At 37.3% G+C, this 23,529-nt stretch overlaps 1 protein-coding gene across 5 annotated transcripts in view; it reads left to right on the top strand.

Moving 5' to 3' along the window:
- The window catches only part of abcc9 (ATP-binding cassette, sub-family C (CFTR/MRP), member 9), a 46,526-nt gene that overhangs the window by 11,007 nt on the left and 11,990 nt on the right, over positions 1 to 23,529 (top strand). For 2 of the 5 annotated variants that reach the window (XM_066667732.1, XM_066667733.1), the window contains exons 9-34: positions 1,620 to 1,790; positions 2,834 to 2,989; positions 4,249 to 4,383; positions 4,561 to 4,723; positions 4,891 to 4,931; positions 5,028 to 5,176; positions 5,306 to 5,414; positions 7,984 to 8,082; positions 9,675 to 9,747; positions 10,887 to 10,992; positions 13,160 to 13,195; positions 14,415 to 14,450; positions 15,546 to 15,647; positions 16,025 to 16,109; positions 16,271 to 16,351; positions 16,728 to 16,865; positions 18,270 to 18,395; positions 18,650 to 18,749; positions 19,085 to 19,362; positions 19,532 to 19,683; positions 20,355 to 20,424; positions 20,609 to 20,766; positions 21,020 to 21,112; positions 21,530 to 21,632; positions 21,756 to 21,866; positions 22,769 to 22,889. In XM_066667732.1, coding sequence (XP_066523829.1) covers positions 1,620 to 1,790; positions 2,834 to 2,989; positions 4,249 to 4,383; positions 4,561 to 4,723; positions 4,891 to 4,931; positions 5,028 to 5,176; positions 5,306 to 5,414; positions 7,984 to 8,082; positions 9,675 to 9,747; positions 10,887 to 10,992; positions 13,160 to 13,195; positions 14,415 to 14,450; positions 15,546 to 15,647; positions 16,025 to 16,109; positions 16,271 to 16,351; positions 16,728 to 16,865; positions 18,270 to 18,395; positions 18,650 to 18,749; positions 19,085 to 19,362; positions 19,532 to 19,683; positions 20,355 to 20,424; positions 20,609 to 20,766; positions 21,020 to 21,112; positions 21,530 to 21,632; positions 21,756 to 21,866; positions 22,769 to 22,889 — 2,992 coding nt within the window. The remainder of the gene's footprint in view (positions 1 to 1,619; positions 1,791 to 2,833; positions 2,990 to 4,248; positions 4,384 to 4,560; positions 4,724 to 4,890; positions 4,932 to 5,027; positions 5,177 to 5,305; positions 5,415 to 7,983; positions 8,083 to 9,674; positions 9,748 to 10,886; positions 10,993 to 13,159; positions 13,196 to 14,414; positions 14,451 to 15,545; positions 15,648 to 16,024; positions 16,110 to 16,270; positions 16,352 to 16,727; positions 16,866 to 18,269; positions 18,396 to 18,649; positions 18,750 to 19,084; positions 19,363 to 19,531; positions 19,684 to 20,354; positions 20,425 to 20,608; positions 20,767 to 21,019; positions 21,113 to 21,529; positions 21,633 to 21,755; positions 21,867 to 22,768; positions 22,890 to 23,529) is intronic. The other 3 variants (XM_066667735.1, XM_066667737.1, XM_066667734.1) reach the window with 2 other exon arrangements.

Raw genomic sequence — 23,529 nt, 5'->3', positions numbered from 1 at the left:
CAAATGGAAATCCAAAGGGTGGTTTTACTTAGGTTTCCTGCTGTTGTCCTATAACAAAGTTTACACTAAATATTGGAACATTGTTGTGAGAATTTTATTACCTTCAAGCTTGTAAACAGTTTAACGCTAAATTCCAAAGACATATTTGTTGTAGGTTATACAAATAGTTGCTCATTAGAACAGGTGTCAACTAGTCTTTGGACATAGAGTGTATGCATCCACTTCACATATTCGTAGAGATTTTGCAATTGAAACTGAATTGTTCCTGGACCTCAGATCATAAAAAGTTTGTAATCTGTACTGACCTGAGATTGACCTGACCTGTACTGACTAAGCTAAAAGCCTACTAAGTTTTGATGCTGTGATCACTTTTGTCTAGACTAGAAATAATATAGTTTTTGTCCAGTTCTGTTTTACATAAATCAGAGCAAATATTGACCAATAATGTTATGGTTAAAAATGTTTTGTTACAGTAATGTATCCACACATCTGTGTTGTCCATGCTGTATAGGTTTAACTATGTACTTACTAACTTACCAACTTACTGTTAACTTGCTAAAGGTAAACTACATTCATTAAATGACAGCAACACTTAAATAAAATAAAGTTACTAGGATCTGAAAAGGAAAGGCACTACACAGAGTATACTGTATGACCAAGACCATGTGCGAATACAGACATTCAATATACCTTTGGATTGCTCTGTATCAACTAAAAGTGATTTGATGTAATTAAATAATGCTATCAACTATATTTTTGTGTGTTAGACAGGGTTCTCCCTCACCCTCTACTTCCAAATTATCCACCAAATTATGACAGGGATTCAGCAAATCATATGAGATTTCTTATCAGCATCTAATCATCTGCTGTGGTGTCATCTAGCCCTATTTACCTTCTGACATCACACTTACTCCATTACCAGTAGGCATAGTAACAGTGCAAATACCACCAGTCTAGATATGACTTTTCGTATATGAATATTTCTCACACATCCGTTGTGAAGGTGTTCCCTCATTCAGATTAGCGTCATGTACCATGTCATGCGATAGAAGATAAGTGCCTTCATTAGGATTATTAGATTAAAAAATTGGACTCTGCTGGGTGGTATTGACACAGTGTAATAGAGATGGTCATGAGGATGACATCACTGTGGCTGCAGACAGAATTGCATAATGGGCATTGTAGTTAATCATTGGTTCATGTTAGTGACTTTCCTGGAGAGTGTGTTAGTTGTGAAGTAGGTGTGGTTGAGAGGGTTAACATATCTGTGTGATGTGGAAAATTCCACACCTGCTTCACACCGCCTCGTGCAATTTACACTCACTCTGCTTTATGCCAGTGTTGCAGAAAGTCTCCTGTCACAACACAAATGCAGATGTACAATACTATTCAAATATGTTGTATAAACTAAGCAATATACATTATTGTTAAAATAACAGAGAAATACACCGCTCTAGTCCCACATGTTACTTTAAGCGTGCAGCTCTTGCAAGGTGTCTGTGTCCACATACAAGTATGGATGCACTTTAAATAACTTCAAAACTAATTAATTTTTGCAATGCTTCTCTGTTTACTGTTAACGTTTATTTTAATACTTCTGTTGTGTGCTGGTGTGTAAGACAGGGGAGCTGAAGTTCGGGGTATACTTCATGTCCTCCGAACAGCTGCTGCAGAACACATATGTCCTGGCTGTGCTGCTCTTCCTCGCTCTGGTACTCCAGCGCACCTTCCTGCAGGCATCTTACTATGTCACTATAGAAACAGGCATTAACCTACGGGGAGCACTGCTTGTAAGTAAACCCTTGGGTGTGACTGTTTACCTGAATATTTATGTAGTGGTTAAATGCTTCACTGTTCAGTTCACATTGGTGCCTTTTGTTGTTTTTTTTATTTTTATTATAAATAGGGTACAATATATCCTTTGTTAATAAAAAAAAATCAATTATATTCCGATGAAGAGTTCCCTTAAAGCTTGTTTAAAAATATTTTGGAATAATAGAAGGATTTCAAAGGCTGAAATATGGAATTAATAAACTGACACTTTTAGGCAGCTTTGCTAGGGAATATGTTTGTGGTCAGAACTAATAGAAAATACTATTTTTGTCAAATTACTATTTTGTCAAAGGCTCTTCCTCATTTAAAGGAACAGGCGCTGAAACCTGTTGTTGTGAACTGGGCTGTTTAGAGAGGTGGTCAGGGGTGTGTTTTTTGACCCTTGTTGTATATTGACAAAAGGATATCACAGACATTTTATTAAGACACTGGGAATAGGGCTGGGCAGTAATTCAATATCAATATATATTGTAAAATAAAATGTTTCAATAACAGTTAAACACATTTTCAATATACACTATTTACAGAATCAGTCACTGACTGACCGTCATTGCAGGGCACTGATGTTTGTTTAGCACTCAATTTAAAATTTTGTTTAAAAATATTAATATTGACAAAGCCAAGAGGTTTATATTTGATGGTAATATCAAATTTCTTGTTTGTTCTTAGAAGTTTTCCAATGGATTTTATGTTGTTCATATCGATATCAGAATTATATCGTATCCAAAATTAAGAAATATATCATGATATCATTTTTGGCCATATCGCCAAGCCCTAATAAAGAACTTGTGGAAGTGTGGTATAATATTTCCCGTTTAAAGCTCCTAAAATTTATTAGAAGGATTCCAGAGTGATTATTATTAAGTACAGAAACTACATTCTCCAAGTGAACACTCTTCTGTGTCCTCATAGATACTTTACTTTGTGAGCACTCATTTGTTCTGTTTAAAATCTGTCAAAAGAACACTGTTGATACTGTGGTGTGGTGGTTTTGTTCCAGGCAATGATCTACAATAAGATCTTGCGTCTGTCCACCTCCAACATGTCCATGGGAGAGATGACATTGGGCCAGATCAGTAACCTAGTTGCAATTGAGACCAACCAGCTGATGTGGTTCCTTTTCCTGTGCCCGAATTTGTGGGCAATGCCTGTGCAGGTAACTGAAGTGATTTAATATTCACTACCACTCCTGAATCTTTATACACTACATTGTGAAATTTACACCCTGAGATGCAGGGTGGAAATTTGTAGTTTAATCGTACCCTTACCGGTACTGGTTAATATCTTCCCCTATGAAATGGAACAACCCTTCAAGAGCCTGATATATCATCAGAAAACAAAAACAAAAAACAAAGAGCAGTGTTTCAGCGGTCCTCTGCTGTTGGTCTGCAGCGATATCAGAGAAGGGATTCTGGACTTTACGTAGCTACATTTAAGGGATCAAGCATTCAAAAGTGTTGCACAATTGTATAATATCACCCAATCTCTACTCAATATGATTTAAAGCTGAAGTCAGCTACATTTTTTTTCTGGAACTTCCAGTTCCACCTTAAATGCTCCGGTAGTCACAGACATTAGAAAGTATTTGCTTCAGCCTTTAGGTTGAAACTAGGAATTCCGGGACATTGGCAAATTACTAGCAATGTTTAATGCTTTTTAGGAAGTAAAGGGATAAAAGGACATGGAAAAAGCAATGAAATCTCTACATGAGTAAAGTGCATGGACACTACATTAAACTAAGTTAACACACTGGTTATCATAATATTTAAAGGAGAAAATATTGATTTGTGACTGATTTGTCACTTGCCCTGCCATATTGCTGGTAATTTAGAAAGACATTCATAGCCCTTCATTTGAAGTGTCCCCCTGAAAAATCTCTTTCAATGGGTATAGCCATAAGTGGTAGGGCTCAGAGGTTAAATAGGATTCACCCTAAGAGAAAGGGTTCTGAATGGAAGATAAAATGCATAAATAAAGGACAAAGATGGAAAATAAAATTAAAACCTGATGATAAATATGTATTGGTTTTTCTCCATCATAAAGTTGCAGTATAAAAAGCTGGGAGGCAGGATGAAGGTTTGGCTTATTGATGTCCATAAAGTGTATACACACACACACACACACACACACACACATAGAGACAGAGAAGGAACACCTGTGAACAACTATCGCCACCACCCACTCATAGTGACATGACATGGGTGAGACAAAGGAGGTGTAAGAGTGGAGCACAAACAAAATTGTCACACAGGCATGTCTAGAAACATCAGGGAGAAACAGTATAAACGGGCAAAGAAAATGATAAGGCAGTGTAGGACTGCAAATAAATATTTTTTAAATTAATCTTTTAATCTTAATTGAAAGTGATACACTGTTCAATGCATTTACTTACTGTATTGTCTGATCTTCCCTCAGATTATTATGGGTGTGATCCTGTTGTATTATTTATTGGGAGCCAGTGCTCTAGTAGGTGCATTGGTCATTGTGTTTCTGGCACCTATTCAGTACTTAATTGCCACTAAACTGGCCAATACACAGAAAAGCTCCCTGGCAAGTATTCTTGTTTTTGATTATTTGTTTGTCCATAGCTTTTAATAATAGTGAATGTTATTATTTTTCATCTCTAGGTTAGTGCACATGTTGTAAATGTGTCATATTGGTTTTCCATGATTTATATACATAATCAGTGTTTGCAGAGTCACAATGACTTACATTTTTTTATGTCAGGATTACTCCACAGACCGTCTGAAAAAGACCACAGAGATCCTGAAAGGCATAAAGCTGCTAAAGCTGTATGCCTGGGAAAACATATTCTGTGATAGTGTGCTGGAGACCAGAGGCAAAGAGCTGACCAGTCTCAGGACTTTTGCATTTTACACCTCAATGTCCAGTAAGAAATCTCAAAATATCTTGTTCTGATCAAAATAGTAAAAGCCAAACTACGCTAACTATGTAAATGACATGAAAATAGATTTTTGGTTCTTGGGTCAGTCCAGTTTTCTGAAACTTAGAGCTAAATTAATCTTGTTTTCAACTTCTCTTTTTTTCTGCCTTCAGTTTTTATGAATGCTGCTATCCCCATTGCCGCTGTGTTAGCGGTAAGACAGCATTAACGATTCATTTACAGTATCTATGCTCTTAATACATGATGTCACTTTATATCCATAAAATAATCTGGATGCTTTTGCTTTTAGACGTTTGTTACTCATGCATACATGAGTGATATAGAATCCATGCTGACCCCAGCTGAGGCTTTCGCATCTCTGGCACTCTTTCACATCCTGGTTACTCCACTCTTCCTGCTGTCCACTGTGGTCAGATTCGCAGTCAAAGCTCTGGTCAGGTAATCACAGCAGAATGAATTTAATGGAGATCAGATGTCAGTCTTTACTTGATTGTGTGAAGTCATGTGTGTGTTTGTGTGGTTTTGAGTAATGTTACTCATTAATAGTCTTTGGCATGTTCCTTGAAGTGTTCAAAAGCTTGGTGAGTTCCTGCAGAGCGAGGAGATTGGCGATGACAGCTGGAGAAATGGAGACATGCCTGTGTCTCTGGATGCCTGCAAGAAACACCCAGGGGCTGTAAGTGTGCACACACACACACACACACACACACAAACAAACACATGTTTATTCTCTATTAATCCTGCTCCTGCACAAGTACCTGAACACACTCTTTGTTTCACTTGCCTACCTTCTATCACTGAAGTGTTAGCAATAAGTTAATTCTTTTCTAGTAGGTTATGATTATTGACACATCAACTGTATATACTATGAAGAACTATCACTTTATCACTTTCTTGGCAAGCAGTGTATTGTAAAGGCAAGCAGCTGTTGACAGATGTTTAATGATCTGCTTAATTTTATGGAAGACAGTTGAATACCATACTGAAAAATACATTTTATCACTGAGAGACATCTTGTCTTCTAGGTCTTTAAACTGTGATCTGTTTGTGGAAATCTTTGCCAGTGAATCAGAACAGAGGGGGTTGCTTTGTCCTCACATGCACATAAATGACTGGACTTATCTTCTGAAGTTGTTAGGCTATAAATCTAAGAAACCTTTCCTATAAAATACAGAAAAACCATATGCAATTATGTCAAATTATTTAGAATGCAAATAAATAATACAGATATTGATATAGTAGAGTCATGTCAAATGCAGATAAAACTATGATTAATGTAGTTCCCAGTAAGACATTATGCTTAAATTGATGGTATTAGGGGATTGTTGTAATGAATTCCATTGATGTGATGCTTTGAAGGAGGAGATAGACTGGCTAAGTAGGAGGGCTTCTAGGTGGGTTTTATTTAATCAAGATTTTCCAGTCCCAGTCCTAGTGACTCTATGCTCTGCTCATTTTTCCCCCTCCTCTACACACTTGACCCTCTACACAAGGAACTTGTTAATTAGTTAATGGTTTGAATCAGATTTGCTAGATGACATGAGTATTGTGAGGCCATGAGGACTGGGATAGGGCTCCCCAGCACTAGTTGGAAGAATTCCATTTGACTGCATACAGCTGCAAGTACATGAGTGAGGTCAGGTACTTATTTTTGATGATTAGGTTTGCTACCGTAAATGATCTAGTGAACAGACATTTTTTTGGCACATGTGTATTTGTACCTTTGTAAATGTAAACATTTTGTTTTTAGTCTGTTTTACTAATGAATGTAAGGGATAAAAGAGAATTTTAACAGGGGTTTCAGAAGAAAAGGCAGTGCTAAATTAAAATAAGACCACACTTATAAAGGTTCATTAATGGCTTATAATCTGTTTGGTAATGTATAGTAATTAGGTTGTAAATGCATTAAAAGTCATTAATAATCATAGTGACCTACTGTTTGCCAAATACTGAACCCACATCTATCTGCACTGTTAAACCTCCATCAGTCAATATTGTCTTCTCCATCAGTCAACATTAAACCTGTCAGCTTCAGCACATATTTATTAATAAGTTTAGCCCCTTAACAATCAATTAATCAAATAACCTAGCAATAGAATGACTCTTTACACATTTATAATGTGGTGCACCTTAACCTACTATGAAATGACTAATTTCACATTCTAAAGTCTCAGCATATTTTTTACCCCAAAATTTTCAATACGTTCTCTGACACTTTCACTATTAAATGAAAAGGGGTCATGGTTTCCACATTTTATTTATGTGTTACAAATAATTATTCATTACCTTTAAGGTGTTTACATCCAAAATAATTACCATGTAATAAACAGATTTTAAACAATTGTAGTCTAATATTAAAATGGTACCAAAAAGAACAAGTCCTGATCACAGCCATTGCCCTGAACATTTCACACGGCGATGGACTTCTGATTGAACTTCTGATTTTGTCCAGTGTCCAGAACTGGCCTTGGTATGCACTGGGCTAAGGTCCAGTATATCTTGGGTAACTTTCTTTTACTTTAATTTCAAACATGATGGCACTGGCATCCAAGAAGGCTGTAAGTGGAGCCTGTATCAGAGTGTATATGAGGGTGTGATTCCTGAGCTGAGTAAGGTTCTATAAACATGCTAATAAGAAGCACCTCCAAACTTGTAGATAGCATTTCCTCAGCTGTTGCTTGAGAAAGGAGACTCACATACACTCTCTCAGAAGAGAAAAGGGGCTTTTAGATTGAAGGGGAATACTTGAAAGAAAGAAGAGGAAGAAGGGACTGCATGGAGTGAGAATTAATTTAATGAAAATATGAGAAATGTTGTCACTTTAAAGAGGATAAATACTAATAAGATTATGTGCATATTTTTTTTTCTTTTTTCAAATTGGTAATGGTTTCACAACTGAGAATAAATAATGGTGCACATACTCAACAGTTATGAACTTTTAAAGCTAGGGTTTGTGGCAGGTTTTAAATATAGTTTTTTAAGCTTCTTGCCATTTTGTCTCTTGATTTGCCTGTAAATATTTAGCTGGATATCTTTTCTAACTGTTCTGTCAGTGAGTGAGCAGCTTGAACATATATAAGGCAAAAGATGCAGTTCCTGAAAACTCTCTTGCTGGTTTGTGTTGCTGTGAGTCAATAGCTAGAATTTCCACATCTCTGTTTAGCGTGTTTATTTGCATATCACATATTGTCATTATGTTTTTATTCTCCCTCCCATATGTCTTTCTTTCTCTTATTGTCTCTCAGAGAAATAGGAAGCAGCCGATGCGTTATCAGATGGACAACTACGAGCAGCCTCTACGCAGGCAGCTGCGCCCCACTGAGACAGAGGATGTAGCCGTGAAGGTTAGACATCATTGGCCTCTACATGGCCCCATCAGCTCTGATTCTCAGGCCCTTCACACACACACACACTCAAACACACACATTCACACAGCACATCCTGCCACTGAATTAAAAGGGTCTGCTTGTTCTCATCCCAGTTGCTTTTAACCCTTGACCCTTGTACGTGTCACATCCGATGTGTTAGTGTGCTTGTACAGTGTATGAGGACGTTCACACTCACACATACATATGACATAATGACGTGTTGCTTAATATTTTTCCAGTCCAAACACTTAAGCCTTAGAAATTGATGAATATCATAAATTGAGTAAACAAGTAAAAATAATTAATTTGAAAGAACAGACTGTTAACCAGGACCACACTCTGTATTTTGTAAAAAGAAGAGGATAAATTTGAGTATCTCTCATCATTTCTCTTTAAGATTTATGCCTTGTTTTTGTCGTTGTGGACTGAAGTGCCATGTGCAGATATGAAATTATAAATACAGAATGGAAATTTAATTTAAGTGTAATTCAAGATTGCATAGTTATATTTAAACAACTGAAGAGCAGCAATGTCTCTAGAATTCTAAGAAACTTCACCCATGAGCAATACTACTAGAGTTGCTTTTGGTGAAGTTTCAGTTTTATTCTACAAGAAAGATTGCTGTTATCCTCATGAGAAGACCTAAAAAATGACACTGCCAAAATTGGATGGTCATTTGTTTTATAGTTTGTTTTATTTTGTTCTTTGCTGGCTCTAGGTCCCTGTAGGGTCCACTTCCTTTAGCCCTCCCAGTGGACAGTGCTAGCCTCCTAACCAATGAACCTAACAACAGCAAACGTTCAAAAAACACTCACGAGCACCCGTCACTCTCCCACATTTAGCCATGTCACATCCGCTCACTTGGTTAAGATTACACTTTTAATGTGCCCTGACATTTACACTCCTAGATTCTCAGACTCTCCCCTCACTCTCTTTCTCTTTCTCTCTCTCTTCCTCTTTGCCTCCCTTTTTTTTTTGAGCAGTGCTCCCAGCTGCTTTTGATTGTTCACTTTGCCCTTTTCCCAGTGAACTCCTTAGCTTAGCAAAGATCTGGCCCATGCTCGCCTCTGTGATGGATCGGAGCGTTATCCTTGTCATAAATAAACATTAAGTCCCAAAGAGGGAATAACCATCCTGCAAGACGTGAGCTGGACCAAGCGAGATGTAGAGGGTTTGTGTAGAGGGAGATGAGATCCATTTGGGTTAAATCAGGCTCTTCTGCTATGATTAACTTCCTATGTCCTTCATGGTATATATGCCTTGAGAGCTTCTTTGCTCTGTTTTGTTTCATTGCTCACTTGGAGCTTAGTAAAATGATCAGAGAAAGTTAATTTAATTAGATTCTAATCTAACATACACACAAACACAAAAGAATGAAGTAGTATTAAACAACCAAACAAACAAAATGATTCTATACAAAGAAAGGGTTTAAGAAATTTAATATGAACTAAAATATAGAGTAGATGAGTAAAAAGTGTTTGAGTGGAAAAAGAAGAAAAGTACAAATGTATTAAAAAGTACAAATGTATTAAACACATCTCATGTGCACCATTTATCATTTTCTTTAGGTGAACAATGGATACTTTACATGGGGGAGCAACGTGTCAACATTGTCGGACATCAACATCCGCATCCCCACAGGTAATCAGACTCAGGCTATGACCCAGTGCCTTTAAATACATCCCTGCAATTTTGTTAAAAATAACTCCATGCTGGCGGCTCTGTACAGTCCTGTCTGGGATTGGTGTGAGAGTCCTGAGTATATTGACCTACAGGTCTCTTATGGGGCTGACCTACTGTAGGTCTGAGCAGTTTGTACCTCCTGGTAATGTTAGGGTTTGGATTTTTGTTGGAAAGAAACAGAAGGGCTTCTTTGCTGAAAATGGATTTCCCAAAAGCCTTGCCTTCTGCTCTAGTTGTAAGAAGGGTTTGCTCTTATTAAAAGCCCCCTCCCCCTGTGTCTCCACCCCCACTAGGTCCCTCTTGACTTATTTATTGCTGTTCTCATGGCCTGACACTTTGCACATCTGTCCTGTATCGTGTCCACTGTTCAACTTGGTGCTGTTTGTAATAGATACATTTTTACTTCTGCTAAGCTCGTTTTAATTTCCCATGCTCTTTATTGCTTGTGTTCTTTTTCATGGGCCAAATGATTTTTAAATCTATCAACTATGTCAACCATGAACTGTACTCAGTGACCTATAAACTGCAGTCTTTTTATAGTTAAATGACTGCACTGAATGATCACTGGATTAGGAACACCTGCCTTGTCTCCTTGTCACCTACACTCATTGTCCATTTTATCAGTTCCACTGTCCATACAGGATCACTTTGTAGTTCTACAATTACAGACTGTAGTCCACTGGTCTCTCTGCATATATTCTTATCACTTGTTCTTTAATGGTCAGGACCCCCACCACAGAGGAGGTATCATTTGGGTGGTGGATCATCTTTAGCGCTGCAGTGACACTGATGTCATGATGGTGTGTTAGTGTGTGTTAGGCTGTTATGAGTGGATCAGACACAGCAGTGCTGTTTAGAACTACAAAATGTCCTGTATGGTAAGGGAAGCTGATGAAATGGACAGTGAATGTAGATACAAGGTAGGTGTTCCTAATCCAGTGATTGTTCAATGTAGTATTTGGATTATGATAATGTTATCACAGTAAACTAGTAGTACTTAAAGTCTAAACATTAAAGTCCAGTAATATGCAAGTGTGCTTGTTTTGCCTCATGGTTGCATTATTACATTAAAAACCTACAGCATTTGCCCTCTTAAGGTCAGCTGACCATGATCGTGGGCCAGGTGGGTTGTGGGAAGTCCTCACTGTTGTTAGCCATGCTGGGAGAGATGCAGACCCTCAGTGGAAAAGTCTACTGGAGCAAGTAAGAAAAGCTGAAGTTTGATCTTATGATGTTTTTTTAAAACCAGAGCAGATTAGGAGATTTCCTGTTAATACATCTAATGCTAATCAAAGTTATTTGTGACAAAAGCTGTGTCACCTGACCATTTACATGCTGTATGTACTACTGTGTACATACTGAAGTATGTGCTTGTGTGTATATGTGCGAGTGTGTGTACGCTACATCTTACCCATTGTGCTGATGAAGACTATCACATTGGGATAGTAAGTGTTTTCACTTTTTTACCCTGAATGCATGCATTTGTCATTTTGTGAGCATGTACATGTTTGTATGTGCCAGTGTGTAATAGTTAAGCACTTCAGTCCTTTCTAACCATTTCATGTTGTTAATTGTTTATCGCTCTTCACACTATCAGCACTCTCGTTTGTCTTCTGTCACTGGTAAGAATGTGGAAATGCTCATGTCTCCATCTTTCAGTCTGTACTGGAGATGGTCTCTGATTAGCATTTGCCAAGTCTAACAACGTGAGACAACGTTTAGAATATTTCCAGAGTTTGTGTTTAAATATTATTTATAGCATAAATAAGTCACTTATCATTTATTTGATTAATGACTGTTGGGATATTGATGTTCTTTCTGCTTTGACTAGTTTCCTGTACAGTAAATCTCCAATCAGGAATTGCTGGAGCAAACCCAAACTAGAGCTTATATAAGAAGTAATCTAGAGGAAAATACAGTGAAAAACGTGATATGTTCAATTTACTTAAGAAATGTTATTTAAAGAATAATTTTTCAGAAAAACCTTATATACCAATTTGATATTTTTACACATGTTGACTGTAGCCCATGTTTTACTGTCCAGTTTATCAGGCCTAAATGGGAAAATTTACCAGAGGATCTTCACTGATCAGCTGTTAATTTGGTGGTATTTTTTAGTGCATCAAAAAAACCTTCAAAAATATTTATAGAAAATTTCACAACATCCTTCAATAACCTACTGACATTTAAGCATTTTGCAATATCCTACTGACATTAAAGCATTAAAAATAAAAATCACTGACAGGACAGTGGGGTCCTCCAGTGTAAATGGTTATCTGTTCTCAAAGGTGTCATCTAGCATTATTACCCTTGAAAAATGTGTAGCTGAAATTGCAATATTTTTGGTGGGTTATCAGGTCTTATGGAATCTTCATGAAAGAGCATTATTTTATTCTCCATTAGCAGTAGGATAATTATCAATCTTCACTGTTACTTCATATCTGAAAAAAGCAGTCCTTTAATGCTAATCTTCTGCTCTGACATAGTTCTGTGGGTCTGAAAAGTTGTACATATCTTTAAGAAACTATTACTGAAAAAGGAACTATATGAAAAGGGACATTTGCACTAGCTGATTGAAACTGGATTTCTGAGATGTGGCGTAAGGTTTCATGGCCTGATTTGCGAATAAATGTATAGTTTGGTTTATTTTAAAGCAGAAAATGCAACCAGACACTTTGGAAGTGTAGAAAATATCAACGCAGATGCTTTTGCTCAGCTAATGATCTTGCAAAAAGGTTGTAAGCTGTTTTAAAAAGCCAAGAGTGGAAACTCTAAATAATAAACAGATTAATATGTAGTTGATGAGGCTAGTTTTCTGATGCTGAAAATGAATCATTTTTACATGATACCTATTTTGACTGCAAATAAAATCTTGAACGTCTGGGCTTGAACACTGGGAACAGTATCTTACTCATGTGTAATCTATACACACATTAGAAGTCAGTTGAATATAGCACATTTTTTCAATTTCATATTTTTAATATTCTTTCTCTCAATGCTAGTCCTAAGGAAGTTGAAGTGCTGCTCTACAGTTCCTGGTTGGGGCTTCTTGATATGGCAAATGACAATAGCTTAGTTGTTTTTCAGTAGAATAATACCTTAATAAGTTTGTTTGAATGTGAGACACTGCTGTTCTTACAAACACTGCACTGAATGTTAGTGCATTGCATTTTTTTTCTTCTCCCAGGACAGTGACAGCACTCTCCAGACAGAAGTTGAGAGTCATTGGACTTATTTAGTAACAGAGAGAATGGGAGAGTTTGTCAGTGTCCTCGAAGAGTGTTCTGTGTCTCAGTGGGCTGTGAACTAACCCTGGTCACGTGTGTGTTCTGTCTATCTCTTTGTGTGTCTTCCTGCCACACTCACTCAGACTCCCTGATAGTGAGATGCTCCCCGACTATATAAGGTATTTTATAAAGGATGTTTTTACACACACACACACACACACACACACACACACACACACACATGCACAAGAACACTTTTTTCTGATCATTCTGTGCAAGACTACAAGAGCTAAAACAACTCAATAATACTACACTTTTGAATGTGGCTTTGTGTTTGTGCTTGTGGGCATTTATACCTTTGTCATATGAACAGCCATTCAAGTGAGAAATATAAATTTGACCTGTCCATGCTCCTTCAACAAATGCATTAATCATAGCTGCTGTTGAGATGTTGGTCAAGCTTCAGTGAACATTGGCAAATCTCATTCAGCATAACAAATATTTGTTGATGTAACCTCATAAACTCTATTGTTCCCTCTAAAATCAAGAGTAACCTGTCTATTGATACTCTCATGTGTAGCAGTAGCAGCTACTGATTTATGGAGAAGGCTTTACATTAGATGAATGTGGAGGGTTGATGTAATTAAAAAATAAGAACATTACTGAGATCAAGAACATATGTATAACATTTATTTACGGTTACACTTATATAGCACATTTCTAGATACCCAAGCATGCTTTACAACACTGCACTGGGCACTATTCCATTTAACACACACAATCAATAGGCAAATTGGTAGATGCTAGTTATGGGTCAAAAACACCATTACAGCTCTTTTGAACATAATGTGAACCAACATAGTTTATTGTACTTCAAAAGCGTTTGCTGATATTACTGTGCTGATATAGGCAGGCACAGTGTACTGTCATGCATTTTATAATGGTAAGACGTTGTTGGCAAACCTTAAGGTGAAACAGGGCAGAAGTGATTTTGTGGTTTAAATTGTTTTCATCTGAAGTAAAATGGTTGTTTGTATCATTTATTTCTAAGCATTTATTTCTTTTGAATTATTCTGAATGCTTGCTACACTGTAAATGTTATCCTTCCACTGTGACCTTTCTCACTATTACAGCATCCAACAATCATTCAAGCAGTCATTGGAAATTAATAGCATATTTCCTCATATCAGAGTTCAAAAGGATTTTGTCCAATCTAGCAACAGCCACAAAAAAAAAACACTTTGTGTAGAGCTTCAGGGCATTAATACACCAGTGGAAAATGTGGAGGCTGTTCCAACAGGAGATCATGACGTTTTGTGAGGGTGGTTTTCTAATGTTTAATGCTCTTGTAATATTTTACTTGATGTATTGACATGACGATGTTCTGACCCTTGACAGCGAGTATGATTCTGATTTTTCTCACGAAGAACGGAGGTACTTATTTGCAGACTTCTACAACAGAAATGCAGTGGTTCATCTGTTCATTTTTCCATCCATCCATTCATCTTTTCATTCATCCATTCATCTGTCCACTCATTCAACTGTCCATTCAACCATCCATCTATCCATTCGTCCGTCCCTTTATTCTCTAAGGATTCCCTTCTTTTGTATCTAATCCCCTCAGCATAGTCTCCCTCCCCCAGCTTTTCCCATTGTAATGTGGGATGTGTGCTAGCCTACATAACATGTTGGGAGTCTTTGATGCTGAAATCACCTGAAAAAACACTAGTTTTTAAAAACAAGTACATGCTGGATTTTGGATTGGTTTGATGAATTGACTCTGACTACAAAGAATGTTCAGTTTACATATAGAGCATAGTTACTACAGTTTTATGGGCATTTATTACAGATACATGTCTACATGAGCTGGAGATCATGAGATTCATTGGCAGTGATATCATTGTATCATCTGTAGCTTTTGAGCACAATAGTCCCCTACTTCTCTGTGTGGGTATCACTCAGCACAATGCAAGTCATTTAGACGACATAACTGACCTGGACATTTAGTGCTCTACTCCAAGCATGTTCAGCTGTACAATTTGTTACTGGCAGTTTATAAAGGTGTGTGATGGCTGACTTGACGTGTCTCAAATTGAGCTAGTCTTCACTCACTTTCTTTAAATATGTTTTTTCTTGGATATTGTACCTGAAATTGGAGCTTTGATCCAGGGTGCTTAAAAAGATGGTTTAGTCCAATTTATATATAAACATCTGTAATAAACACTCCAAAACAGGTGTCTTTTAATTTCTTACTATGTTTAAATATGTTATCCTGTTATCTGCAAATAAAATGTGATTTCCTATCTACAGAATTCAAAGTGCTTTCCCAACAGTTCATATTCTCATGGTTTCAACCCAATTGTATGTAACATCCTGTGGTCCCCAAATTGGATGCATGGTATTCAGTAATGCAACTCCCTACATTTTGTGTTGATTTCTTCATTTATTGACTGCTTGGTGTGTTGTGAGTGTGATGACTTTATAATCCAGCTATTCCTTATTTTAATTTGAACTCTTTGTCTGTCTCAGTAAGAACAGGTACTCTGTGGCCTATGCAGCTCAGAAGTCATGGCTGCTGAACGCTACAGTAGAGGAGAACATCACATTTGGGATCCCTTTCAACAAGCAGAGGTGAAAGATGCCTCCTTGTAGTGGAGGAAAAAATGTCAGCTCTCTATGTCATAGCCACTTACCACTTCAATTTTGTCACTTCTAAAATGAAAGTAACTAGTAACTTGTAATATATATACAAGTTATTGATGGTATCTTAGTAATTACTGGATAATAGATAATTAATAACAGTTCTAAAGATTAATTTGCCAGCATGTTAAATGGGATCCTTCTGCATTTATAAATAAAATCAGTCAGAAAGGTTTAATGTAAAACACCCTATTCCAGTCACACTTTCAGGGTCAGAATTGTTAAAAGTGAATAGACACATTGCAGAAATATATTACAAAGAACAACCAGGAGTATCGTATGGTTTTCCTCCTCTTCTGCTTCTACAGATACAAGGCTGTGATTGATGCCTGCTCTCTGCAGCCAGATATTGACCTTCTTCCTTTCGGAGATCAAACTGAAATCGGAGAAAGGGTAAGACACATCATGCAAAGATGACTTTAGTCATTTACGTTAACTGTTGACTTCATCTTTCTACAAATGAAATCAGAGCCTCAGCTGCCACAACAATGCTAAGCAAATTATGGGCTTTTAATGACGAACAAGAAAATATGCCTCTGTATTATATGTTTCAGGGAATAAATCTTAGTGGGGGCCAGAGACAGAGAATCTGTGTGGCCAGAGCACTCTACCAGAACACCAACATCGTCTTCCTGGTGAGAAATCTAATAACACATCATCAAGAAAATATGAAATATACTACCCATTAGAGTTGTTGAGCACTAAAAGGAAGTTATATGGATGAATGAAAAGATGGCCCCCTCCTGCTGCCTCCCATTCTGCCAACAGATGACCACAGGCCTGTAATTCAATCTTTTAGTTACACCCAGATAACTGATCTCAAATTAAGTAAATTTATATGTTTTGCAAAGGAATAAAACAACATATAAAACAACCCTCCTGCAAAAAAATTGTTATTGTTCAGGAAGGGCAACAGAGGTGCACCCATTGGGAGCCATTACTAAAAAGATTTATTGCAAAGGGATCTTTTACTGTATGTTTTTTGTTTTTGTTTGTATTGTTCACCCAAAGGATGATCCATTCTCTGCTTTGGACATTCATCTAAGTGACCATCTGATGCAGGAAGGCATTCTGAAGTTTCTGCAGGATGATAAACGGACCGTGGTTCTAGTCACCCACAAACTGCAGTACCTCATTCATGCCGACTGGGTCAGTATCAGTGGCTTAAAAAAATGCAGATCTCATAGCCAGAACATTTGAACTGTTTTTTAAAATGCGATAAATATTTCATTCCCAGATCCTTTTATTTAACTGATAAATGTACAAAGAAATTATCGCCAAAGTTTTCTCCGAACAGCTTTAATGCATTTAATAAATATAATTACACATACAAATTGTAGCGGTCCATTGTGGTGAAGATAGAGCTGAGCGAAAAAGCAAAACTTTCAATTTACCATTCAAACGTCCCAACCCTCACCTATGGTCAACGAGATCGTGGGTACAAGTGGCTGAAATGAGTTTCCTCCGCAGGGTGTCTGGACTCTGCCTTAGAGACAGGGTTAAGAGTTCAGACATCTGGGAGAGACTCAGAGTGGAGCCGCTGCTCCTCCATGTCAAGAGGAGCCAGTAGAGGTGGTCTGGATGCCTCCCTGGCATGTCCAATGGTAAGTAGGGCCCCGGGGAAGACCCAGAACACACTGGAGAGATTATATGCCTCGACTGGCCTGGGAACGTCTTGGTATCCCTCCAGAATAGCTGGAAGCAGTGGCTGGGGAGAGGGAGGTCTGGGTTTCTTTACTCGGACTGCTTCCCCCCACGACCCGGACCCAGATAATCGGTGGACAATGGATGGATAAATTTAAGATTTGTTGCCTGCAACACTCTCCAAAAGATTACTATGGAGGCAGGTATACCATTGTGTTACATCTTTTGATTTTAATTGCACTTTTTGAGTGTTTGGGAACTGAGAATATCAAAAGTTTTGCAAGTGGACTTTTTGCCATTTCTTGGTTGGTGCAAGACAACAGCTGCTGAACTGCCCACAGTCTCTGTTTTCTAATTGTTCTTTCATGATGCATCATACTTCAATAAGAGACAGTTGCGGTTCTAGCTTGTGTGGTGCCCTGGGTAAACCCAGCTTTATTCTCTTCTCCACTGTTTAAGTTTAACCTACGTGCCACTCCAGGAGTTTTGACTCAAATAACTGGCCGAGTTGACACTTTGGAGTGATAGAATTAATTCTTTGGGTGTGTACTCTCTGTGTATAATATGTTGATTTTTTCAGCCCACTCTCATGTACAGAGATGTTGGTAAATGAGATAGCTTTGGAACCATTCCCTGAAAATAATTAACTGTAAAATGAATTTCACGGCAACATCTGCCCCATTTAGCATTACTATGAGGAAGAAAGAGGTTCAAGAGCCTTCCTGCTGAGCTTGTGAACAGCGTGGAACAGTGGCTACATTTTATCACTTGTGCAAAAAAATGACAAAAGGGTGATTGACAAATAATAATATGTCTTAAATGACATTCATTTAATACATTCAGTCCATGTCGTTAGCAAGTGCACATCTCTGTTTTGAATGTTTTACTTTTTTAAAATCTGCCTCTTAGATCATAGCCATGAAGGGTGGTTCTGTTTTGAGAGAGGGGACGCTAAAGGACATCCAGACTCATGATGTGGAGCTGTACGAACACTGGAAGACTCTAATGAACAGACAGGACCAGGAGCTGGAGAAGGTCAGGCCTCTTCACTGCATAACACACATCCACTTCAACTGTCACCTAAACAACAGCAGTTTTACTTCATTGCAGTCCAAGTGCATGTCTAGACAATGGATGGTTATTGTAGTGATGAATACTGACTAATGCTTAGCTGTTGTAAATTGGGAACTCTGATACTGAACTGTTTACAGTTTTTACTGTTTGTATTTTCGAATGCAGATGGTCATGTGTTGTGCTGTGAGATGTAATGTGAGTGTTGTACATTTTAGGACACAGATGTTGAGAGTCAGACTACTCTCGAAAGGAAGACATTAAGAAGAGCTTTCTATTCCAGAGAAGCCAAGAACCAAATAGATGATGAAGATGAGGGTAATTGGATTATTGCAAGTGAACACTATATGGCCAAAACTAGTGTTAAGATTATGTTGCTAAAAAAGTTAATGGTTTAACATGGGTTAATGGGTCATTTTTAAGGCCAAAAATGTGTTAAAACTATTCATAAATGTTATTAATTAATACATTTTCCTGAGTAGAACTACCCATATTAGTACAGACTTTAAATACAGGTTTTAAAGTGAGACCCATGGTAGAATGTACTAGGATGATGATAAAAGAACAAATTTATGTACAAAATATTATTGAGTGTACAACATATTGTTTATGATCAGAAAAAATATATATACTTTTTTAATGATATTTGACAGAGGAGGAAGAGGAGGAAGATGAAGATGATAACATGTCCACCACAACCAGCCGCCGCTCCAAGATTCCATGGAGAGTGTGCTGGGGTTATTTGTCCTCAGGAGGTTTTTTCTTGGTCTTCTTGATGGTCACCTCCAAGCTGGCCAAGCATTCTGTCATGGTGGCCATTGACTACTGGCTGGCAGCCTGGACCTCCTCAGCTCTGAATGATTCCAGCAGCTACTCCACTTCTAATTCCACCACCGACAACTCCACTCTGGGGAAAATGAATAATGCTGAGGTGATCAACGCTAATCATGTTGTCCCTTTATGGTCTTGGGAGTCATACAGGGATTTGTGTGTCTAAACACATATTTAATCGTTTGGTGATGTACTATATATCTGTAAAGTTGATTTATGGTATTTTGTATCTAAAGTGTATTTTCTGTGTGTTTACATTTGTTCCACAGCATCTAGCTTATGTTCCAGTGTTCATTATCCTCTGTGGATCAGGAATATTCCTGTGTCTCATCACTTCCCTGAGTGTAGAATTTTTAGGCCTTTCTGCTGCCACTAACCTGCATCATAACTTACTCAACAAGATCATCCATGCTCCATTACGGTATTTAATTTAATACACACACACACATACACACACACACACACACACACACATACACACACACACACACACTATATTAACACGTTAACACATTCATTACTGTAACCAAACTTATCATAATCCTAAACACATTTGATTATTAATGTGAGTCCATTACAGACACAGGTGTGCTGTTGTGTATGATAAACTATTAAAGGGCCAATCAGGGACAGGCTGGAGTAGCTGGATTTAAGCTTAAGTTTGTCATGCTCATTGGCAAGTATCAACTAGAGAAGTTTATATGTCCCCAGTATTGGGTTGTGGAACTGTGGAACTATGTTCTTCGAATTAATGAGACATAATCCAGTATTTCTGGGATAAGCTGGAGTGACACTGATCTGTACACACGTCTACAAACGTTTGGACATAAAGTGTCAAGAATGTTGTGAAAGCAGGGAGCTTCCTCATGAACCTGAATGACAAGTAATGAATAAGTAATGTAAATATGCATCAAGGCAAGAGGTTGGGTGTTTACTTTAAAGAAAGAAAAATCAAAAAGAGTTGTTTGCTTTTTAGTTATGCATGATGATTTACCAACATCTTTGATCAGATATTAGGAATACATCAAGGAATTAAATAATAAATTATTTGTGATTAATACCCATTTTCTTTTGCATATCCATCTTGGTCAGATTTTTTGACATCACTCCACTTGGCCAAATCCTCAACCGTTTTTCTGCAGACACCAACATTATTGATCAGGTAAGAAAGCCCCCTGAGGGCATTCTAAGTCATTTAAGCTCTGCTGAGAAATGAGGGCCTGTGCTCTCACATAGAGACGCCACTAAAAAGAGAGCAGAACATCAGTACGCTATCACATCAGAAATGCAACATCATTGTGCTAATATTTCTTTTTCTGCTTTCTCTTTCTATCACCTACTCCCAGCACATTCCTCCAACGCTGGAATCTCTTACTCGCTCAACTCTCCTCTGTCTCTCAGCCATTGGCGTCATCGCTTTTGTTACACCAGTCTTCCTCATTGCACTGTTACCCCTCGCAGTGGCTTTCTATTTCATTCAGAAGTATTTCCGTGTTGCCTCCAAGTGAGTTGGCCCATGTTTTTATTTTACAGTATATCTTTACTGTAAAAACTTGTAGCAGTTTGTGTAAAATAACTATAAAAAGGGTAGTTGAAGAGTTAAACTAAATTAATAAATAGATAAGAAAAAGAAATCCTATAAAATATTATAAAATATGCCAATCTTTTATTAATAGTATATTTCAGTGTTAAATGTGGCAAAAGACAACAAAAATAACCATTCAAATGAAAGCCCTATCTCTTTCTCTCTATCTCAGAGATCTACAAGACCTAGATGACTCCACTCAGCTCCCATTGCTCTGCCATTTCTCAGAGACTGCAGAAGGCCTCACCACCATTCGGGCTTTCAGGTTAGTGCTAATGGATATTCAAAGAGTTTAAATGCATTCAAATGTTGAGCAGTCAGATCATCACTCTGAGATCCAACTGCCTGGAAGATTAGTTATATATCAGTTTGCCTGGTAGGAAGTTTTCATTACATGTACAAAACATATTATAAACCAACCAGCCATTTCTTATATAACTGTCCTAATCCAGTTGTAATGAACATATCCTGCCTGTTTGCTTTTACCCAAATTAAAAGTAATCCCATATTAAACAGCTCTCACACTTCTGTCATCTCAATGTTTTGTTGAGTTAGAAGTTAAGACTCTGTATACAAACTGTAATGAAAGTCACTTTTGTCTTTCGCTGCTTATGTATGAGTTGTGGTGTTTTGTCACGTAGCTAATTGCTCAGTTTTGTGTGACTAAATATACTTTTATCAGGCATGAAGCTCGCTTCAAGCAGCGAATGCTGGAGCTGACTGACACCAACAACACAGCATACCTCTTCCTCTCTGCTGCCAACCGGTGGCTGGAGGTCAGAACAGTAAGTACAGACCCATGAGCAAATTAAAAGCGTATCCAACCTCAGCTGTGCCTACTGAGAAATATAACAGATATATGTTTGTTAAATAGTGTAAATTAACTGCTGATATTTTTTTCCTTTCAGGATTACTTGGGAGCTGTGATTGTACTTACGGCTGCCTTGGCTGCCATTTGGATGTCCTCCTATGGACTCCAGTCTGGTCTGGTTGGGCTGGGCTTAACCTACGCCCTCACTGTGAGTGAAAAATATTTTTCTCTCTTTATGTCATGATAATACTTAGGTCATTTTTTAAAGGGGCCATATTCTAGCCAGTTTGTTTGATGTAAAATAAAGAGTCATAAGTCATTTTAAATAATCATTTTCTGCACAGGTTTTTTTTCTTTAAATTTCACTATATATCCAAAGGTTTGTAGAATCCCTCATAATGCATGAATGCAGCTACTTTACGGAGCACCGATTTTAGGCACAGTGAAATGGATGCTCAGTGGTATAAACAACCTCAGTATTATGCTATGGCACAGTAGAACTCTGTTTTCTGGAATGATGGTGCACGATACATTACCTATACAATGGGCTGAAGTGACTTTAATCATCCATTATCAATATCTGACTTCTAATGCTCTCATAGCTAAATAAAATACAATCCAATACAACCCAATACAATACAAAAGTATTCCTATGTAGTGTAATGCTTTCCTGAAGGCATGAAATCTGTTAAGAAATATAAATCACCAGTTAATACCCTTAAGTTTGAGCAGGTATTTTTTTGGCTGGTGAATATGTTGACTGGGAGTTAATAGTCTTTTGTCACTTTATCTACCACACACTCAAATTTGTGACGTCCCAACGTGTCCCATTTAACCATCAGCTGTAACATTTGTGGTAAAACAATCCTTTATAATTAATATCTGGATTATAACTCACACATCCACAAATTAAAATGTTATATTCCCAAGTAATTTCTTGTCATTATATTAATGGGTATTACATAACTATACATTATAGAAAATTTGATGTATTGCTGTTATGACAATGAAGCATTAATACCTAAATCTTGAATGTGCCATCGGATGTCTAATGTAGAGACATTAATGCAGACCTTTATTTTGTGTGTGTGTTTCTGTTGTTGTGAGCAGGTGACTAACTATCTGAACTGGGTGGTGAGGAACCTGGCAGATTTGGAAGTTCAGATGGCTGCAGTTAAGAAGGTCAATAGCTTCCTGAGCACAGAGTCTGAGAACTATGATGGTTCCATAGGTAATGCATTGTGGTACTTCCTGATTACAGATTGTGATAAAATAATGAGAATATAAAGCACTTAATGAAAAATACTCAGCAGTATTTAAAAGAAATAATGCACTGATTTTATTCAAATGTATACCTCATATGAGTATTCAATTAATGAATCCCGATTAATCACATTGTTTGTTGCATTAATAATATTTGTGTTATTTGGTTAGATTTGATTTGAATTTGTTAAAGTTATATATTAGTGGACAAAGTTTCACAAGTTTTAATTTGTTACAAAATCCACTGAGAGCAATGGTAGATGCAGGGTCTGACATATGAGTTTTTATATTGTGTTTTATTGTAAGGAAACCCACAAAAAAATTGAATTAGTTCACCAAATTCACCATCTCAGACTTTTTTTATAAGAAAGACATATCTGTGATTTTCTGTCACAGATAAACAAAAGCTGCCACAGTTATTGACAGCTCTATACAGCCATGTACATATATGCCTGTCATAAGTGTATGTAAGCCTTTCAACACAGCAGTAAACACAAGAACACATTATTAAGCTGTTGAGTCTTGCGCCTTATTACTTTTCACTGTAATGAAAATTCTGTACCTCACATTTAGGTTCATTGGGTTTTGAATGACAAATTCTTACCCCA

This window comes from Hoplias malabaricus, chromosome 4, assembly GCF_029633855.1.
Source record: "Hoplias malabaricus isolate fHopMal1 chromosome 4, fHopMal1.hap1, whole genome shotgun sequence".
NCBI classification, from domain to species: Eukaryota; Metazoa; Chordata; class Actinopteri; order Characiformes; family Erythrinidae; genus Hoplias; species Hoplias malabaricus.
Note: the sequence above shows the minus strand (reverse complement) of the source record. Positions and strands in the feature narration are given on the sequence as shown.